We start from the raw sequence: 15,518 nt of genomic DNA, 5'->3' as shown, positions 1-15,518 counted from the left end.
TTTTGGGAAAGACACGCAGACTAATTAAGTAAGGAAAAAATACATTCAAAGAGTGACATATGGTGGGAAAATAATAAAACAGTGATGTGAGAGTGATCAGAGTGTAAGGGGTTGACAGAAGAGGTGGTAATTGCTCAAATCTCCAGGAATGAGGTTGATGCATTCGAGGAACAAAAATGAGATCCATATGGCCCAAGGGCAGAGTCACGCAGTGGCCAGGCCATTTAGACCATGAAGGAGTTAGATTTTTCTTTCAAGTACTAAGGAAGTCAATGGAGGGTTCTAAGCAAAGGAGTGACATATTATTATTGACATAAAAACCGATGCAAAACCACCTCTGGCTTCTGTCTGGAGGATGGGCCGATGGTGGGGAGGGACAGAGGAGGAAGCTGATTGAGGAGGCCTGCAACAGTGTAAAGGACAGATGACACGGGCTTGGATTAAGGTAGCAATGGTGGAATTGTAGAAATCTGATAGATTTGGGGCTGTATTTTTGAGGTGGAACCAAAGGCTGACAGATTAGATATAGGGGTAATGATTTCTAAGGTTGTGGATGTCAGTGTATGTATGGTGGAATCATGCTGAAGTCCACGAAAACAAGTTTGGGATTTCTTTCATTGAGTATACCTGAACAATACAAAACTGTGGGTTTGATAATCAGGACAGCCAATTAGCTTATTTAGAAAACAAAAAATTAAAAAACTTTCTGAAACCCATGATTCTGATTGTGCCCAATCTGTGCCTGGCCAATCTCAGCAGCATTTGAACAAATTCTCTACCAGCAGAGAATACAGTGAGAAATTCCCTCAAAAGTTTTTTGTTGTTGTTGTGAAATTTTCACAGCACTACTCATGCCAAATTCAGGGCTAGGAAAATAAAAATGAAACTAAATACTTTTTACTGGAACAAAGGCCACCTATCCCTCCTTTATTAACTACAATTCCTTCTAAATTTTAGATATTATGCAGGACTCCTTTTCCCCCCAAAATATTAGACATATTTATTTTCTTATTCATTATCTAATTTTAAAAACAGGGCAAATGCCACAGAGGAACCATCAGCAAGAATTTAAGGGACCTGACTAGGATCACATAATTAGCAGGAAACTTAAGAAAATACCAGGCAGGTCTTACGATTCCTTAATTTAGGCAACTTTAAATCACTTCAATCAGCACTATATAATAGTGAAATTTAAACTTTTTAAAGTCATTTTTTAAAAGTATAAAGAAATAGATACATTTTGTCTCTTTCTCAATCAAGAGAAAAAATAAGTATTTCTAAGGAGTCCTAAAAAAATGTTTACGGCATTGACTAGAATATTCAGGTTTATTACAGGTGAGACACTACTCCTCAGAAGTTCTTGTCACTGCAAATCTAACTGGCACTTGTGGTACAAAGATTAGTTTCAGAAAAAAAGTGACACAACTAATTTAGTATCTACATTAAACTCACTACAGAGAAAGTATGCCATGAGGTGAATACTCAGCAAAGGTATATAATACACCACAATCACCATGGCAAAGTCAACACAGTGCTCTATGTGTGTATACTGTGAACAGTTGCTTCATAAATATCATAAATCTAAAAATTGCTATTATATTGACAGTTAACAATAAAATGTAATATAGAAAAATGAGTTCAGTAGTCAGGCAAGGTTTGAAAACACTGGTTTTAGCAAAAGTAAACAGTTTCTTTGTTGTAGGACAAACCACTGTAAAACTCTAAGACCAGGCTGGAGTGCAGTAGTATAACCATAGCTCACTGCAGCCTCGAACACCTGGGCTCAAGCAATCCTCCTACATCAGCCTCCAGAGTAGTTGGGACTATATGTGTGAGCAACCATACCTGGCTTCGTAATTTCATTAGGAATCTCCACTCCACTCCCAAATACACAGCCTTTAAAACTGATTATCCTTTAGAGCTAATTTTCCACATGTCAACTCTGGAAAATGCTAACTTAAAATAATATAATTCCAACCATACGCATATATATAATTCCAACGGTAAAGCATCTATGGTCAGAGGCTTGATTTTCTAAGGAATGTTGCTCCAGTTTAAGGGGAGGTAAATAACAAGCAGAATATGGTACGTCTAAGCAAAGTTAAATGGTCCTTACCAATCTAAAGAGGGCAGGCTAGCAATAAGGAAGATCCAAGTGGCAGTAACTGGCTGGTTTGTTGTGACAGAAAAGGCCATCAAATGTCACCGGGCCCATCAAGAAGAGTCACTAGAGAGACCCACAGAAGCCTATCAAATGGCTTACTATGGAAAGAATTTGACCAGAAGTGAGGAAAATCTAGTGGGCTCCCAAGACTGTTTCTAGAGACTGAGACGACCTGTGCCCATACTTGGGGTTTAATAAAACCTAACCACAGAATTTTAAAGACCATGGGGACACGGAGATAAATATGTCATCATAAGAGGCCTATTTAGTCTACACTGCCAAATCCTGGGGCATTTCTGAAGCCAGGCTGAGCTCTAAGAGGTGTTCAAATGGGACTTATTTTAGGTCAGGGACACTGTCTATTGACTCTAAGCCTAGCATACCAGTTTTCTAGAATCTTGCAATCATTTTGCTTATTCAAGTCTTCCTACTAAGTGAATGCAAGGCAAAACTGGAATGGTCTGGGGATCTCCTAAACCTGCATTGTTTTAGGAAACAGAGGACAAATGAGGAGGAATGAATTCTTCCAGTCAGTTACACTGAAAGATTCACTTACGGCATGTGTGCACACACACACACGCACATGCACACCTTCTCCACATAAGATTTCTATTGTCCTTTACATCTCAGTATTATTTAAAAGCTATGTAATTATGTGGTTAGATTAAAAGATTTAACTCTTCCCATGAGCTCTTTCAAGGTCACATAAAATCATATTTTAAATCTGGAAGGACTTTAAAGTTTATCTAGTCCAACAGTCCCTAAGCTTTTAGATTTCACAGACCAGTAAAATTTCCACACACAAAAAAAGAGTTCCAACATAGGGTGTTAATCTTTCTGTTTTGACCAATAAGGACAGTAAAACAAACACAAAAACAAACAGATAAAATAAACTTATCTATTATCATTAAAATTTCAAGAAAATTATCTCAGGATTTAAAAGCTAAAATAAGCTTAGCGAAAAACTTACTAAACTATTGGCATTTGGGTATGACTAACATCTTAGTGTGTGAAGAAACCTAGAGAGGTGATTAGCTGTCGGAAACAACATCTGGTTTGAGGCAGAACTATACTATATTCCACCACACTATACTTCTTTCTTTGCTCTCCTGGACAAATAACATCAGTGTTTCAAAGACATACTTTTGAAAGCAAGGGACAAAGAAGAGAACCATAAATCTGAAAACCTGTGGGTGTGTATGGGGCAGGGTGAGTCAGGATATATTTCACCCATAGGAAGAAAAAGAGAACAAGTAACTGAGAAGTATAAAGAATTCTCAAACACTTACCATGACACAACTGCCCAAACTGAGGTGCTGAAGCTCTGAACAGAAGTTCAAAATGCTGAGCAGTGCTGTTTGCTGCCATTAGGGACCACATCAGAGGCAAATATGGAAAGTGAATGAAAGTGAAACAAAGAGAAGAGGTCAATTAGACATTAAAGGCTGTCACTGCTTTTCCTGAAATGCAGCTCAAAAGCTAGGTTACAGAGTCCACAAATGCCATTTAATGAGTCCCCAGAGGCTCCACCATTGATTGGCTTGGAGTCAAGGTAATCATTACTAGTCTCCATTTAAGTCGTCACTTTGTATATGGTTTTGGATGCCCTAAAGATACCTATATTCCCTATGACCTCTCAGTTCATTTCCCAAAGGTAAGCAATTTGAAAGTCTGGCTAAGATTGAACACCAAGACAAGCTAAACCACTCCTCCCTCCACAAACAGAAACAAAAAGACAAAAAACCCACAGTAGGCTGGTGACACTCCTGAAGAACAGCTGCAGCTCTGACATTCACTGATCAGCTGCAGCCTGATGGAACTGCCAATAGAGTCACCCCAAATCAGGATTGAGCTGGTGACTTTAATGTCAAAGGATTCTCTTTGCTGACAAGGATACCAACAACCATTGAGCACCTGTCAGTAGCAACATGCTGACTGAAATATATATAACATGCACTTTCTAGTCATGTTCCTGCCATTTAAGCCCATCTATCCTGTGCAATGAAAACGGTCTCACCACTAAAGAAATCCAAAGACTGCTACATAATCATGGCACCGTGAAATGTTTTTAAAAACATGTCTGCCTTGAAAAACTGTGAAAAGCAAAAAATGCAAAATATTCAAATTTCTAATTTTTCTTTTATCAATTAAGGAGAAAACTATTCAAACTTACATGGCAAAATATCTTATACAATTTTAATATATTTAAAAATTAAGATATTATACAACTTCTGTAAAAATCTATTCCAAGTGTTCAGAAACTAAAAAGTATCAGTTGAGGGAGAGGTGAAGAATGTGTCAATGAAAATGTAAAACATTTGGTCAAATCCCAGATAAGATTCTCATTGAGAAAATAAAGTAATAAAATATTTCTCATAATGTAAGGTTACTTAAAGCAAAAATAATAATAGTTACAATAGGTCACAGAGCGCTATTATACTTGTCTAATTATTTCATCATTGAGCATTTCTTTGAATTTAAACAAAAAAAGTTTATATTGATTTTATACTTAAGTTTCAACATAACATTTGTAAAACAATCCCATGTAGCTCTCAGAATGGTAACATTAGAAAGAGTATATAAAGATAATTTAATTTTCAGGTTCTCCACAATACTTAGCCATGTGAACTTATTAACAGATAGGAACATAACATTAGGTTTTTTTTTTTTTTTAAATTACAGGACCACATCCATATTAAAAGGTTGTTTTATAAGATTTTCCCTTAAGTAAGATCCAGAGAATATTAGATTTTTTAGAAAGAATCTCATAAATTTTTGTTGGTAAGAAATTTTAAATTAAAAAAAAATACATACATACACACATACAAATAATTCACAGAACTTGTTTGGTAATTTATTTTTAAATTACTTACTATGAAGAATCTCAAATACACAAACAAGTATAGGTTCCAATATAACACCCATGTAGCCACCACTAAGTTTTATCTTAACATTTTTTCTTAACATTTCGACATTCTTTGCTTATCCGGCTACATTCTTGCTTGGCTCCATCCATTCACATACTTCCTCAGAGGTAAACTTTATCATGACTTGGTGTTTAAAACATGCTTGAAAGTATATAATTTTACAATACATTATGTATCCATAAGTAGCACATAATACTGTTCTATATAGTTTCTATATAAATGCTATTACAATGTCAATATACTTCTGCATCTTCTTCATCAGTGTGAGGGACCTGTCCATGTAAATACATATAGCTCTAATTCACTAATTTTTAATGAAACTTGTTTGGTAATTTATTTTTAAATTACTTACTATGAAGAATCTCAAATATACAAACAAGTATAGGGTCCAAAAGAACGCCCATAATAACCATGTAGCCACCACTCAGTTTATCAACTCTTAATATTTTGTCTTCTTTGCTTATCTCACTACATTTTTGTATCCCTCCATCCATTCATGTACTTCCTCAGAGGTAACTTTTATTAAGGCTTGGTGTTTAAAACATGCCTGAAAATACATAATTTTAGTATATGTTATGTATCCATAAGTAGCATATAATATTAACATTAGAAATTGTTGTATAATATTCCATTATGCAAATATATTACAGCATACACTCTCATTTGATTGATATTTAGTTGCTTACAATTTTCACCATTACAAACAGTGTTATAATAAACATTCCTTTACATGCTTCCTTGTGCATTTATAGAACAGTATTTCTCTAGAGCACATACCAGAAGGAGAATTTCCAGGTGTTTACGTATTCTCTGACTTTATTTGGCTTTGCAAAATAGCTCCTCTGAGTGCTTAAATCAACCTATTCTCCCATCAGTAGTGTAAGAGTGTTACATTCCCACATCTTTATCAACATACATAGACTTTTCATCCTTTTACATGTCTGCCTGTCTGATGAGTACGGAATGGTATAATTTGCATTAGTCTGATTACCAGTGAGACTGAAGATCTTTTCATATGTTCATTGGCCATTCATATTTCCTGCTATGTAAATTGCTTCATCACATCCTTTGCTGATTTTTCTTTCCATTGGGTTGTTTCTTCCTTCTTGACTTTTGGAATTCTTTATTCATGCTGGATACCAATCTTTCTCAGTTATATCAGCTATAAATACCTTCTCTGAGGCATGTCTTTTCACTGTTTACTGGATTTTCTGAGACATGAACATTTTAAATTTTAATATGACTATATTAAATGTGGCATTAATCCTTTTCCCCCTTATGTTTGTATTCTGTTGTTTTTTTCCAAAAAGTTCTTCTTTAGCTAAGGAAGAATCTAAGATTCTTCTTTTTTAAAATCAGAGTTTTAGAGTCTTTCTTTTTTGCACTTAGGTTTTTAACCCAACTACAATTGATTTTTATATGGTAGGATATCAAATTTCATTTTCCCCACATTGTTCCAGTTTGATTTACTGAAGACTCCATTGTATCCACTGATTTGTAATGCTTTCTATCATATATAAGGTTTCCATATATGCATGAGTCTACTTCTGGGTCATTTTGTTTCACTGGTCTATTTTCCATTCCCTGTACCAACATTTCTGTCTTAATTATTATAGTTCATAAGTCTTTAAATCTAGTATGGCAAATAGCCTTTCCTCATTCTTCAAACATCTCTTAGCTGCTGTTGGCCCTTTGCTCTTTCATGTGAACTTTAGAATCACCTTAAAGGTTTCAGTTTTTACCTTTTAGAAATAATACAAAAAGATTCATTTTTCTTAATCTCCTCTCCATGGTCATTAGTTAATTTACTAGCATTTTATCAATTTCTGTGTCATAATTTTTTTTATATCTGATACTTCCTTACAGAATTTTTCTTTTTGTTGAGAAATATTTTTAGTCATTCTGAGTGTCTATGGGTCATAAAATTTTAACAACAAACATTTATTGAGTACTTATTAACATGTCAGGCAGCATTGCTGTAAATTCTTTACATACATAAATCCTCACAACAATCCTATTAACTCATCCGTTCATTTAATAAACTGTTATTGCATGCCTACTATGTGTTAGGCACTTAGGATGTAACAGTGAACAGAAAAGTTAACAGCCTGTAAGGTAAATATTGTTATTTACCTATCCTATCATTATAAATGGGGAATCAGAGTGACAGAAAGTTAAATAACTTAGTTTAATATTTACCCCCAATCTTTTTTTAAAAATAAATTTTATTGTGCATATTTGAGATTTGTCCTCAATCTTGAATGAAAGTTTAGCTAGACTTAGAATTTTAAGATGACAGTTACCTTCTTTCAACACTTTGAAAACATTACTCCATTGCTTATCAGTCTCTTACTTGATAAGAAGTCTATTGTCAATCGAATTGTTTTCCTCTGCAGGTGATATATCTTTTCTCTCTGATAGCTCTTGTCCCTTTATTTTTGATCTCCTGCAATTTTATCACAATCTGTCTAAAAATTTATTTTCATTTATTTTGTTTAAAACCCCAAGTGCCCATTTTGATTTGAAGACTCATCTCTCTCTTCATGAAAGATGATGATTCTAAACATTTCTCTCTTCAAATGTTACTTCTCTACCATTCCTTCCATTTTTTTCTTCAGTAACTTCTATTCTATGAACACTGGAGTCTCCTAGTACCAGCGGTTAGAGTGGTTTGAAAAACATGTCCACATGTTATTCTATACGCTTTCCTTCCAGACGTAGAGCTTAATTCTTCTCCCTTTGAGAGAGTGGGCTTAACTTAGCAACTCACTTTTAACAAACATTATATTGTAGAGGTGATACAGGTCACTTTGAATATTACATTTATGATAGTTAATTTTATGTATCAGCCTTACTAGGCCATGGGGTGCCCAGATATTTAGTTAAACATAATTCTGGGTATTTGTTTGTTTTTGAGACGGAGTCTCACTCTCTCCCCAGGCTGGAGTGCAGTGGCATAATCTCAGCTCACTGCAACCTCCGACTCCCTGATTCAAGCGACTCTCCTGCCTCAGAATCCCGAGTGGCTGGGATTACAGGTACGTTTCACCACACCTAGCTAATTTTTGTATTATTAGTAGAGACGGGGTTTCACCATGTTGGCCAGGATGGTCTCAATCTGCTGACCTCATGATCCACCCGCCTCGGCCTCTCAAACTGCTGAAATTACAGGTGTGAGCCACTGCCCCCTGCCAATTCTGGGTGTTCCTGTGAGGTTGTTTTTGGATGAGATTAACATTTAAATCAGTAGACTGAATAAAGCACATTGCCCTACCTACTGTGGGTGGGCCTCATCCAATCAGTTGAAGACCTGAATAGAACAAACAGGGTGACCCTCCCTCAAATAAGAGAGAACTCTTCCAAATTCAGGAAAAAAACAATGTCTGATGGTCTTCAAACTGGGACACTGATTTCTTCCTGAATTTGGATGTAAACTGAAACATCAGCTCTTCCTGGGTCTTAAGCCTGCTACCTGTCAGACTAGAACTACACTAGTTCTCCTGGGTCTCCAGCTTGCCAATTCGTCCTGCAGATTTTGAGACTCGCCAGCTTCATCATCATGTCAGCCAATTCCTTATAATAAATATCTTTACCTCCTATTGGTTCTGATTCAGAACCCTCCTAATACAGTTATAAAAAGGCTGTGGCTCCTGTCTTGGCTTCCTCCCTCCCAACTTGTTCCCTTGGGGGAAGCCAGCTGCCATGTCATGAGGACACTCAAGCAGCCTGTGGAGAGGCCTGTGTGGAGAGAACAGGGGCTTTTGGCCACAAGCTGAAGGGAAACTGTAACAACATCACCCTGAGTTTGGAAGCTGAGCCACCAGCCATAGTCAAGCCTTGATATGACTAGAGCACCAGATAACAACCTGGCTGCAACCTCCTTAGAGACCCTGAGCCAAAACTACCCAGCTAAACCTGACCCACAGAAAACATGTGAGATAATACATGCAGGTTGTTTTAAGCCACTAATTTTGAAGCAATTGATATATGGCAATGGATAAATAACAGAGTCACTAGTATATAGTAGGCACAATATATATTTATTAAATGAGTAGGACTGCCTTGCCTTAGGAGTAAATATGTGTGTGTGTGACAGAGAGAGAGATTGAGATTGTGTGGGTGTGTATAAACCTTACAGCAGTTCCTGACATACCTTTTACAAATTTGAGTACATTCTTCAGACTTCTCTTCTAATTTAGCAATCCTGTGTCCAATTTAGAATTTATCCCATCTATTTATTATTTCCTAACGACTATTTGATAGATTTCTAATCAGTTGTTTTCACAACTGTGTGTTCTTGTTTTAGTCTATTTATGTTTCAAATTTTCTAGTTCTTTTTCACAAGGTGCTTTCACTTATTTCTTTGAACTGCCATCTCTCAACCCCATCTTTTTTTATTCCTCCTTGTTTAAGGGTCTTGCACATTGCCCCCTTCTAGAACCAGGACTTCTGCTGAAGGTACAGAGGTCCTGCTCTGCAGTGGCACTGTGGATACTGCAGGACCAGTAGAAGGCTTAGCTCAGTTCTGACCAGAAGGCATGGCCAATGGCAGGTCACTATATACTTTTTGGTGTATCTGCCCAGAACAAAACCTCTTCTTTCTCTAAGACTTCCATCCAAACTCCTGGGGTGGCTTGGAACACTGTCACCTAGCTGATTATCCCCAGACTGGGACAATAAGATTCTCATGATATAGTTTGAGATAAATTCCCTATAGAATCAGTTCTTTCAATTAAAAGTAAGAGTAAGGCCAGGTGTGGTGGCTCATGCTTATAATCTTAACACTCTGGGAGACCAAGGAGGGAGGATAGCTTGAGCCCAGGATTTCAAAACCAGCCTGGGCAACATGGTGCAACCTCATCTCTACAAAAAGATATAAATAAATAAAAATAAAAACATTAGCCAGGCATAGTGGCACATGCCTGTGGTCCCAGCTACTTGGGAGGCTGAGGTGGGAAGATTGCTTGAGACCTGGAGGTCAAGGCTGCAATGAGCTGCAATCATGCCACTGTACTCCAGCCTGAGCGAATGAGCAAGAACTTGTCTGCAAAACAAACAAACAAAAAAAGTAGGGTAATAGTAAGAAAAAATATTTATTGTCAAGAATACTATATAACCTGTCTGGACTGTTCCTCAGAGAAATCACAACTTTTGCTTATTGCGTATCTTAAAGATTGTAACTTTAAGGCACAGACCTAACAGCATATCGTCCTAACTCATTTTTGAACTAAAGTCTAATTATATATGTCTAGAAAACATTTGTGATGCATTATTTTCTCCGGGAGAATTTCAAGTAGATGCATTATTTTCTCTGAGAGAATTTCAAGTCATAGAAGAGGAATTCACAACAAATATTTTATAGTAACTTATATCAGTCTGTACATTAAACTGTGAATTAAAAATCATTTAATATTAGAACTATCATTTTTAAAATCCTCAGCTTGAAAAGGAACATAGAACAAGAGATTTATGTTGAATGATATAACTGATCTTTCTGAATGAGAGATATGAGATCAAATGCTGAGACCAAGATATTGCGAGATGGAGGTGATGGTAATGGAAAGAACAACAATGACCTTGGAAGAGATACTGTGAGAAATTAACAAGAAGTCAAATAGAGATAAATCAAAGGGCTGACAGGTAGCACTGAGGTGAGTAAGCACAAATTAACACAGTTTCATGGCTTTCTCCAGCAAAGCTCATCAGTGAAAGCCAGAGACTGTGGGAGTACCCAGGTTTAGAGAACATGCCTATAGAACCAGTTGACAACGTCTTTAAATCCAGTTAACCCGTTTCCTCCTAAAATATCTTTAGAATATTCTTTCTCCATGTTGTTAGCATTCAGAATTAAAATGTTGTTACTGATGTCAAAGCAAAGATAATAAACTACGGGGAAATTAACTCTTCACTTCCAGATATAAAAGGGCCTGATTTTGTAGAGAGCACCAACTCAATAGTTTAGAGCAGAAGTTGGCAAACTACTGTCCACAGGCCAAATCCAGTCTATTGCCTGTTTTTGTAAATAAAGTTTTATTGGAACACAGGCATACCCACTCATTAATGTATTGTCAGTGACTGTTTTCACACTACAACAGCAGGATAGAGTAGCTGTGACAGAACCATGAGGCTTGTGAGGCCTAAAGTATTTACTACCTAGCCCTTCACAGAAAAAGTTTGCCAATCTCTACTTAGGAGAACAAAACAATTCTACTATAATGAGTATATGCAGCACTGCTACATATCTAGAACACACAAATGGATGGATCAAAGCTGTATTATTAGGTGTACTGTGAAAATGGCACCATATTTTATTTATTCAGAAATGAAAAGTGAAAAATTATATGAACCTCTGATTCAAGACATAAAGTATCTTTTAGGTCCCCAAGTCTACGTATTCTGCTGGTTAGGTCTTGAAAACTCATTCAATGGAAGTACAAGAGTAGTTCTATAAAACTAAAATATAATTAAAATAGCAGCTTTAATAATGCAAGGTTCATTTCAAATGAGTTTGTAATTTTCAAACAAAGGGCAACCTTACTTAAACAACTATGGCAAGGAATCCACTAAGGAGTGACTGGGTCCATGATTATTTCTTCTACAGAATTACTAAAACATACTCTAGGTGCACGCTGTCATTTAGCAGTAGAATACATGTTCATAAAGAAAGATTTATTTTACATTCCACCTAAAATCTACCTATTAAACCTGTTCAGCAACTTCAAAACCCAATGGATAACTTTAAGTAATAAATTCAACAACTCCCCACACATCCAGGTAAAGAAGCATACACTTCTCAACCTGAGACCAAACTGGAAGAGTAAACACATAATTAAATATTCAAGTGGGTTACATGACACTCAGCCATTTTGGATAGCGACATGCCAAAGGTAAAGAAGTAAACAGCAAAATATTATAACAAGTTATAACTGGAGAGAAAAGCAAGAGACAAGTTCAATGTGAACAGTTTTTATTAATGCAACTAGGCAAAAACAACGGTAAAGCATGCTTACAGCATCAGGGTTCCAGACCATCCTCTACAACTCACAAAAGGACTGTAAAGGAATTAGTCCATAAACATCATACTCTGATGATTATAACAGGAGAAAGACTGTTTCCCCCTACTTTCACAACTGCCTTCTTGTTTAGCAATTTTATTCCCCTTAGCGTCCTTTAGTGAAGCCTCCAAATACTTAAGACTACTACAATGATTACAATGACTATTGCTAAGAAAATGATTTCACTTTGGAAGGCTGAGGTGGGAAGATAAATCACTTGAGCTCAGGAGTTTGAGACCTGGGAACATGGCAAAACCCCATCTCTACAAAAAATACAAAAATTAGCCTGGCACAGTGGTGCAAGCCTATAGTCCCAGATACTTGGGAGGTTGAGCTGGAAGGATCACTTGAACCTGGCAGGCAGAGGTTGCAGTGAGCTGAGATCACACCACTGCACTCTAGCCTGGGCAACAGAGTGACACCCTGTCTCAAGGAAAAAAAAAAAACAAGAATGATTTCAATTTCAAAAACAATTTAGTTAGTGAAATGATGGATAACAGATGTGGAAGTTTGGTGTATGCAGATATGAAGTGCCATTCAGTTATACAGAATTATTATTAATGCCTTTACTTGTTACAAAGAAATTTATTAATAGATAAAAGGCATGAATTCACATTTTCATTGACAGCTTTTTAAGAAATGCTCTCCATAAACTTCATAACTTCCCACCCTCCAGACTTCTAAAGTGCTAAGCAAAAATACTTAATAAAAATAACTGTTTATTATACTCATATATAACTTTTAGATAGTCCAGATTTATAGCTTATAATTATATTTATGCATACCTGTACATTTTATAATGTACTGAGAACCTTGTATAATTAATGTATGCAGTAATATGCTTGCTATTTTACATTAATGTAGGTTTTTAGCTGTTACAACTAGTTTATGACCTTTTTTATTCAATGTTAAGAATTGTTGGTTATCTTTAATAAAGAATGTAACCCTTAATTATAACACTCAATATAGGACAGTAGGATTCCAAATTAGTATTCTCCATTCTAAAATATGATTCCTAGAAAGCATATTAATAAGGGCCAGGTAACAAGTGTACATATTACAGACAAAGACTAGCTAAAATATAGACTAGTTATATAACATCATCAGAAACAAATGTACTTTCATTGATTATAATACATTTCAAACACATCAGAGCACTATCTCTGAGTAAGAAGGTGAAATTTTATAAAAGTATATTCACTAAATGAAAATGCATAAATTTGCATAACAAATATCTCCAAAGAAATCCTAAGAACACAACCACTCAATTACTGGAGTGTAAAATATATATATAAGTGTAAATCTTTCTCTAATTAAAAATTGTTTTGCTCCTCTTACAATTTCAATAAACTTGGTGAAGAAGAATATAGAATAAAAGTTGAAGGTCAGGTGCAGTGGCTCACGCCTATAATCCCAGCATTTTGGGAGGCTGAGATGGGCAGATTACTTGAAGTCAGGAGTTTGAGACCAGCCTGGCAAATACGGTGAAACCCCATCTCTACTAAAAATATAAAAATCAGCTGGGCATGGTGGCACACGCCTGTAGTCCCAGCTACTCGGGAGGCTGGGGCAGGAGAATCGCTTGAACCAGGGACGCGGAGGTTGCAGTGAGCCAAGATCGCTCCACTGCACTTCAGCCTGGGAGTCGCGAGACTCTGTCTCAAAAACAACAACAACAAAAAAAAAACAACAAAAAAAGTTGAAGTATTTCGAGAACTATTTAAAGTACTTGAAACTAAACATATGTAGAAATAATCACCATTTTATAATATTTAAATTCAATTACTTTATCCAGATTTACTATGAACCATCTACTAGAAGTTATTCTTTTATACAGTTCAAATACACAATATGGTATAGATTATACACTGATACATAATCACAACCTGAAAATAATATTGTCTTTCACAACTTTAAGATCAACATTGTAATGGGGAGTTGGAATTCTGACAGAACTCTAAAAAGAAAAGGCTAAATATCATAAATCATAAAAATTAATAAAGCTCCTTACACTACCTTTGAGGAAAAAGAAGAAAGTTCTCTAAACCTAACTGTAGATGTTTAATAGCTACCCTAGACTACAGACTCAGAATTTTAGCTCTAACATACAAGTTTCAGTTTCAGGTTCAGATAATTTGTCAAATTCTTAAAATTCTTGCGTGTGATGAAACAAAATCTAAGACTAAATGTTCACACACCTTTGCCTTGCCCTGCAGTCTCATTTTGAAGCCTATATTTATCACTGTATTGGATCTTTCCTATAATAATATAGTCGAATACATCTTTCCTCATAGATACTCAACTGATCAACTATCAATCAACTGATCAATGTGTATAACAACCTATAATGGATGCAGAGATTTGCAGTCAAAAAGACATGGGACTGGGTGTGGTGGGTCATGCATGTAATCCCAGCACTTGGAAGGCTGAGGCAGGAGGATCACTTGAGCCCAGGAGGTTGAGACCAACCTGAGTAACACAGTGAGACCCTATCTCTACAAAAAAAAAAAAATAAAATAAAGACATGACAGTTTACAAATTTCAGTCCTGTAACTTTAATTTAGCTTTCCTCAGGACATGCCAACAGAGAGGATGGGCTAATCAGCCATCTCTCTCTTTTTTTTTTTTTTTTTTTTTTGAGATGGAGTCTTGCTCTGTCGCCCAGGCTGGAGTGCAGTGGCCGCATCTCAGCTCACTGCAAGCTCCGCCTCCCGGGTTCACGCCATTCTCCTGCCTCAGCATCCCGAGTAGCTGGGACTACAGGCGCCCGCCACCTCACCCGGCTAGTTTTTTGTATTTTTAGTAGAGACGGGGTTTCACCGTGTTAGCCAGGATGGTCTCGATCTCCTGACCTCATGATCCACCCGTCTCGGTCTCCCAAAGTGCTGGGATTACAGGCTTGAGCCACCGCGCCCAGCCTAATCAGCCATCTCTAATGAATGGTGTTCTTTCCAGGTAGATTTCTTATACCTGGCTTATTGGTCACTGTCATGGTTGTGTTTGATAAGGAGTCTGCCCTCATTAAAAGATGATCTCCTCCACCACTGCACTCACAAGTTAGGCTTCTTGACTCTAACTCAACTACAACCCATTCATTCAGGGCACACATATCCCACCAAGTCTCCTATTCCCATTGAAAGTTCTACAAGGCCAATCAGGATACAGAAATATAGCCTACAGACACATACCAAGGACTCTAAGAAAGTTAGTTAGTTTTATCTGTGATAAATTAAACTTATTATCAGCTATTAAAACTATTGATTCTTGATTGTGTTTAAGAACAAAATAACTACTAATATCTTTCTGTTTTATATATTATCTAGCTATATTAACATTTCTGTTTTAAATAGACTGCATTTTAGATGACAACTA

The 15,518-nt window shown here is 36.4% G+C and overlaps 1 protein-coding gene across 3 annotated transcripts in view; it reads right to left on the bottom strand.

Moving 5' to 3' along the window:
• FBXL4 (F-box and leucine rich repeat protein 4) overlaps window positions 1-15,518 on the bottom strand; it is a 74,931-nt gene that overhangs the window by 2,687 nt on the left and 56,726 nt on the right. For all 3 annotated transcript variants that reach the window (XM_015136949.3, XM_015136948.3, NM_001266033.1), the window contains 1 exon segment: window positions 3,454-3,525. In XM_015136949.3, the coding sequence (XP_014992435.1) occupies window positions 3,454-3,525 (72 nt within the window).

This window comes from Macaca mulatta, chromosome 4, assembly GCF_049350105.2.
Source record: "Macaca mulatta isolate MMU2019108-1 chromosome 4, T2T-MMU8v2.0, whole genome shotgun sequence".
NCBI lineage: Eukaryota > Metazoa > Chordata > Mammalia > Primates > Cercopithecidae > Macaca > Macaca mulatta.
Note: the sequence above shows the minus strand (reverse complement) of the source record. Positions and strands in the feature narration are given on the sequence as shown.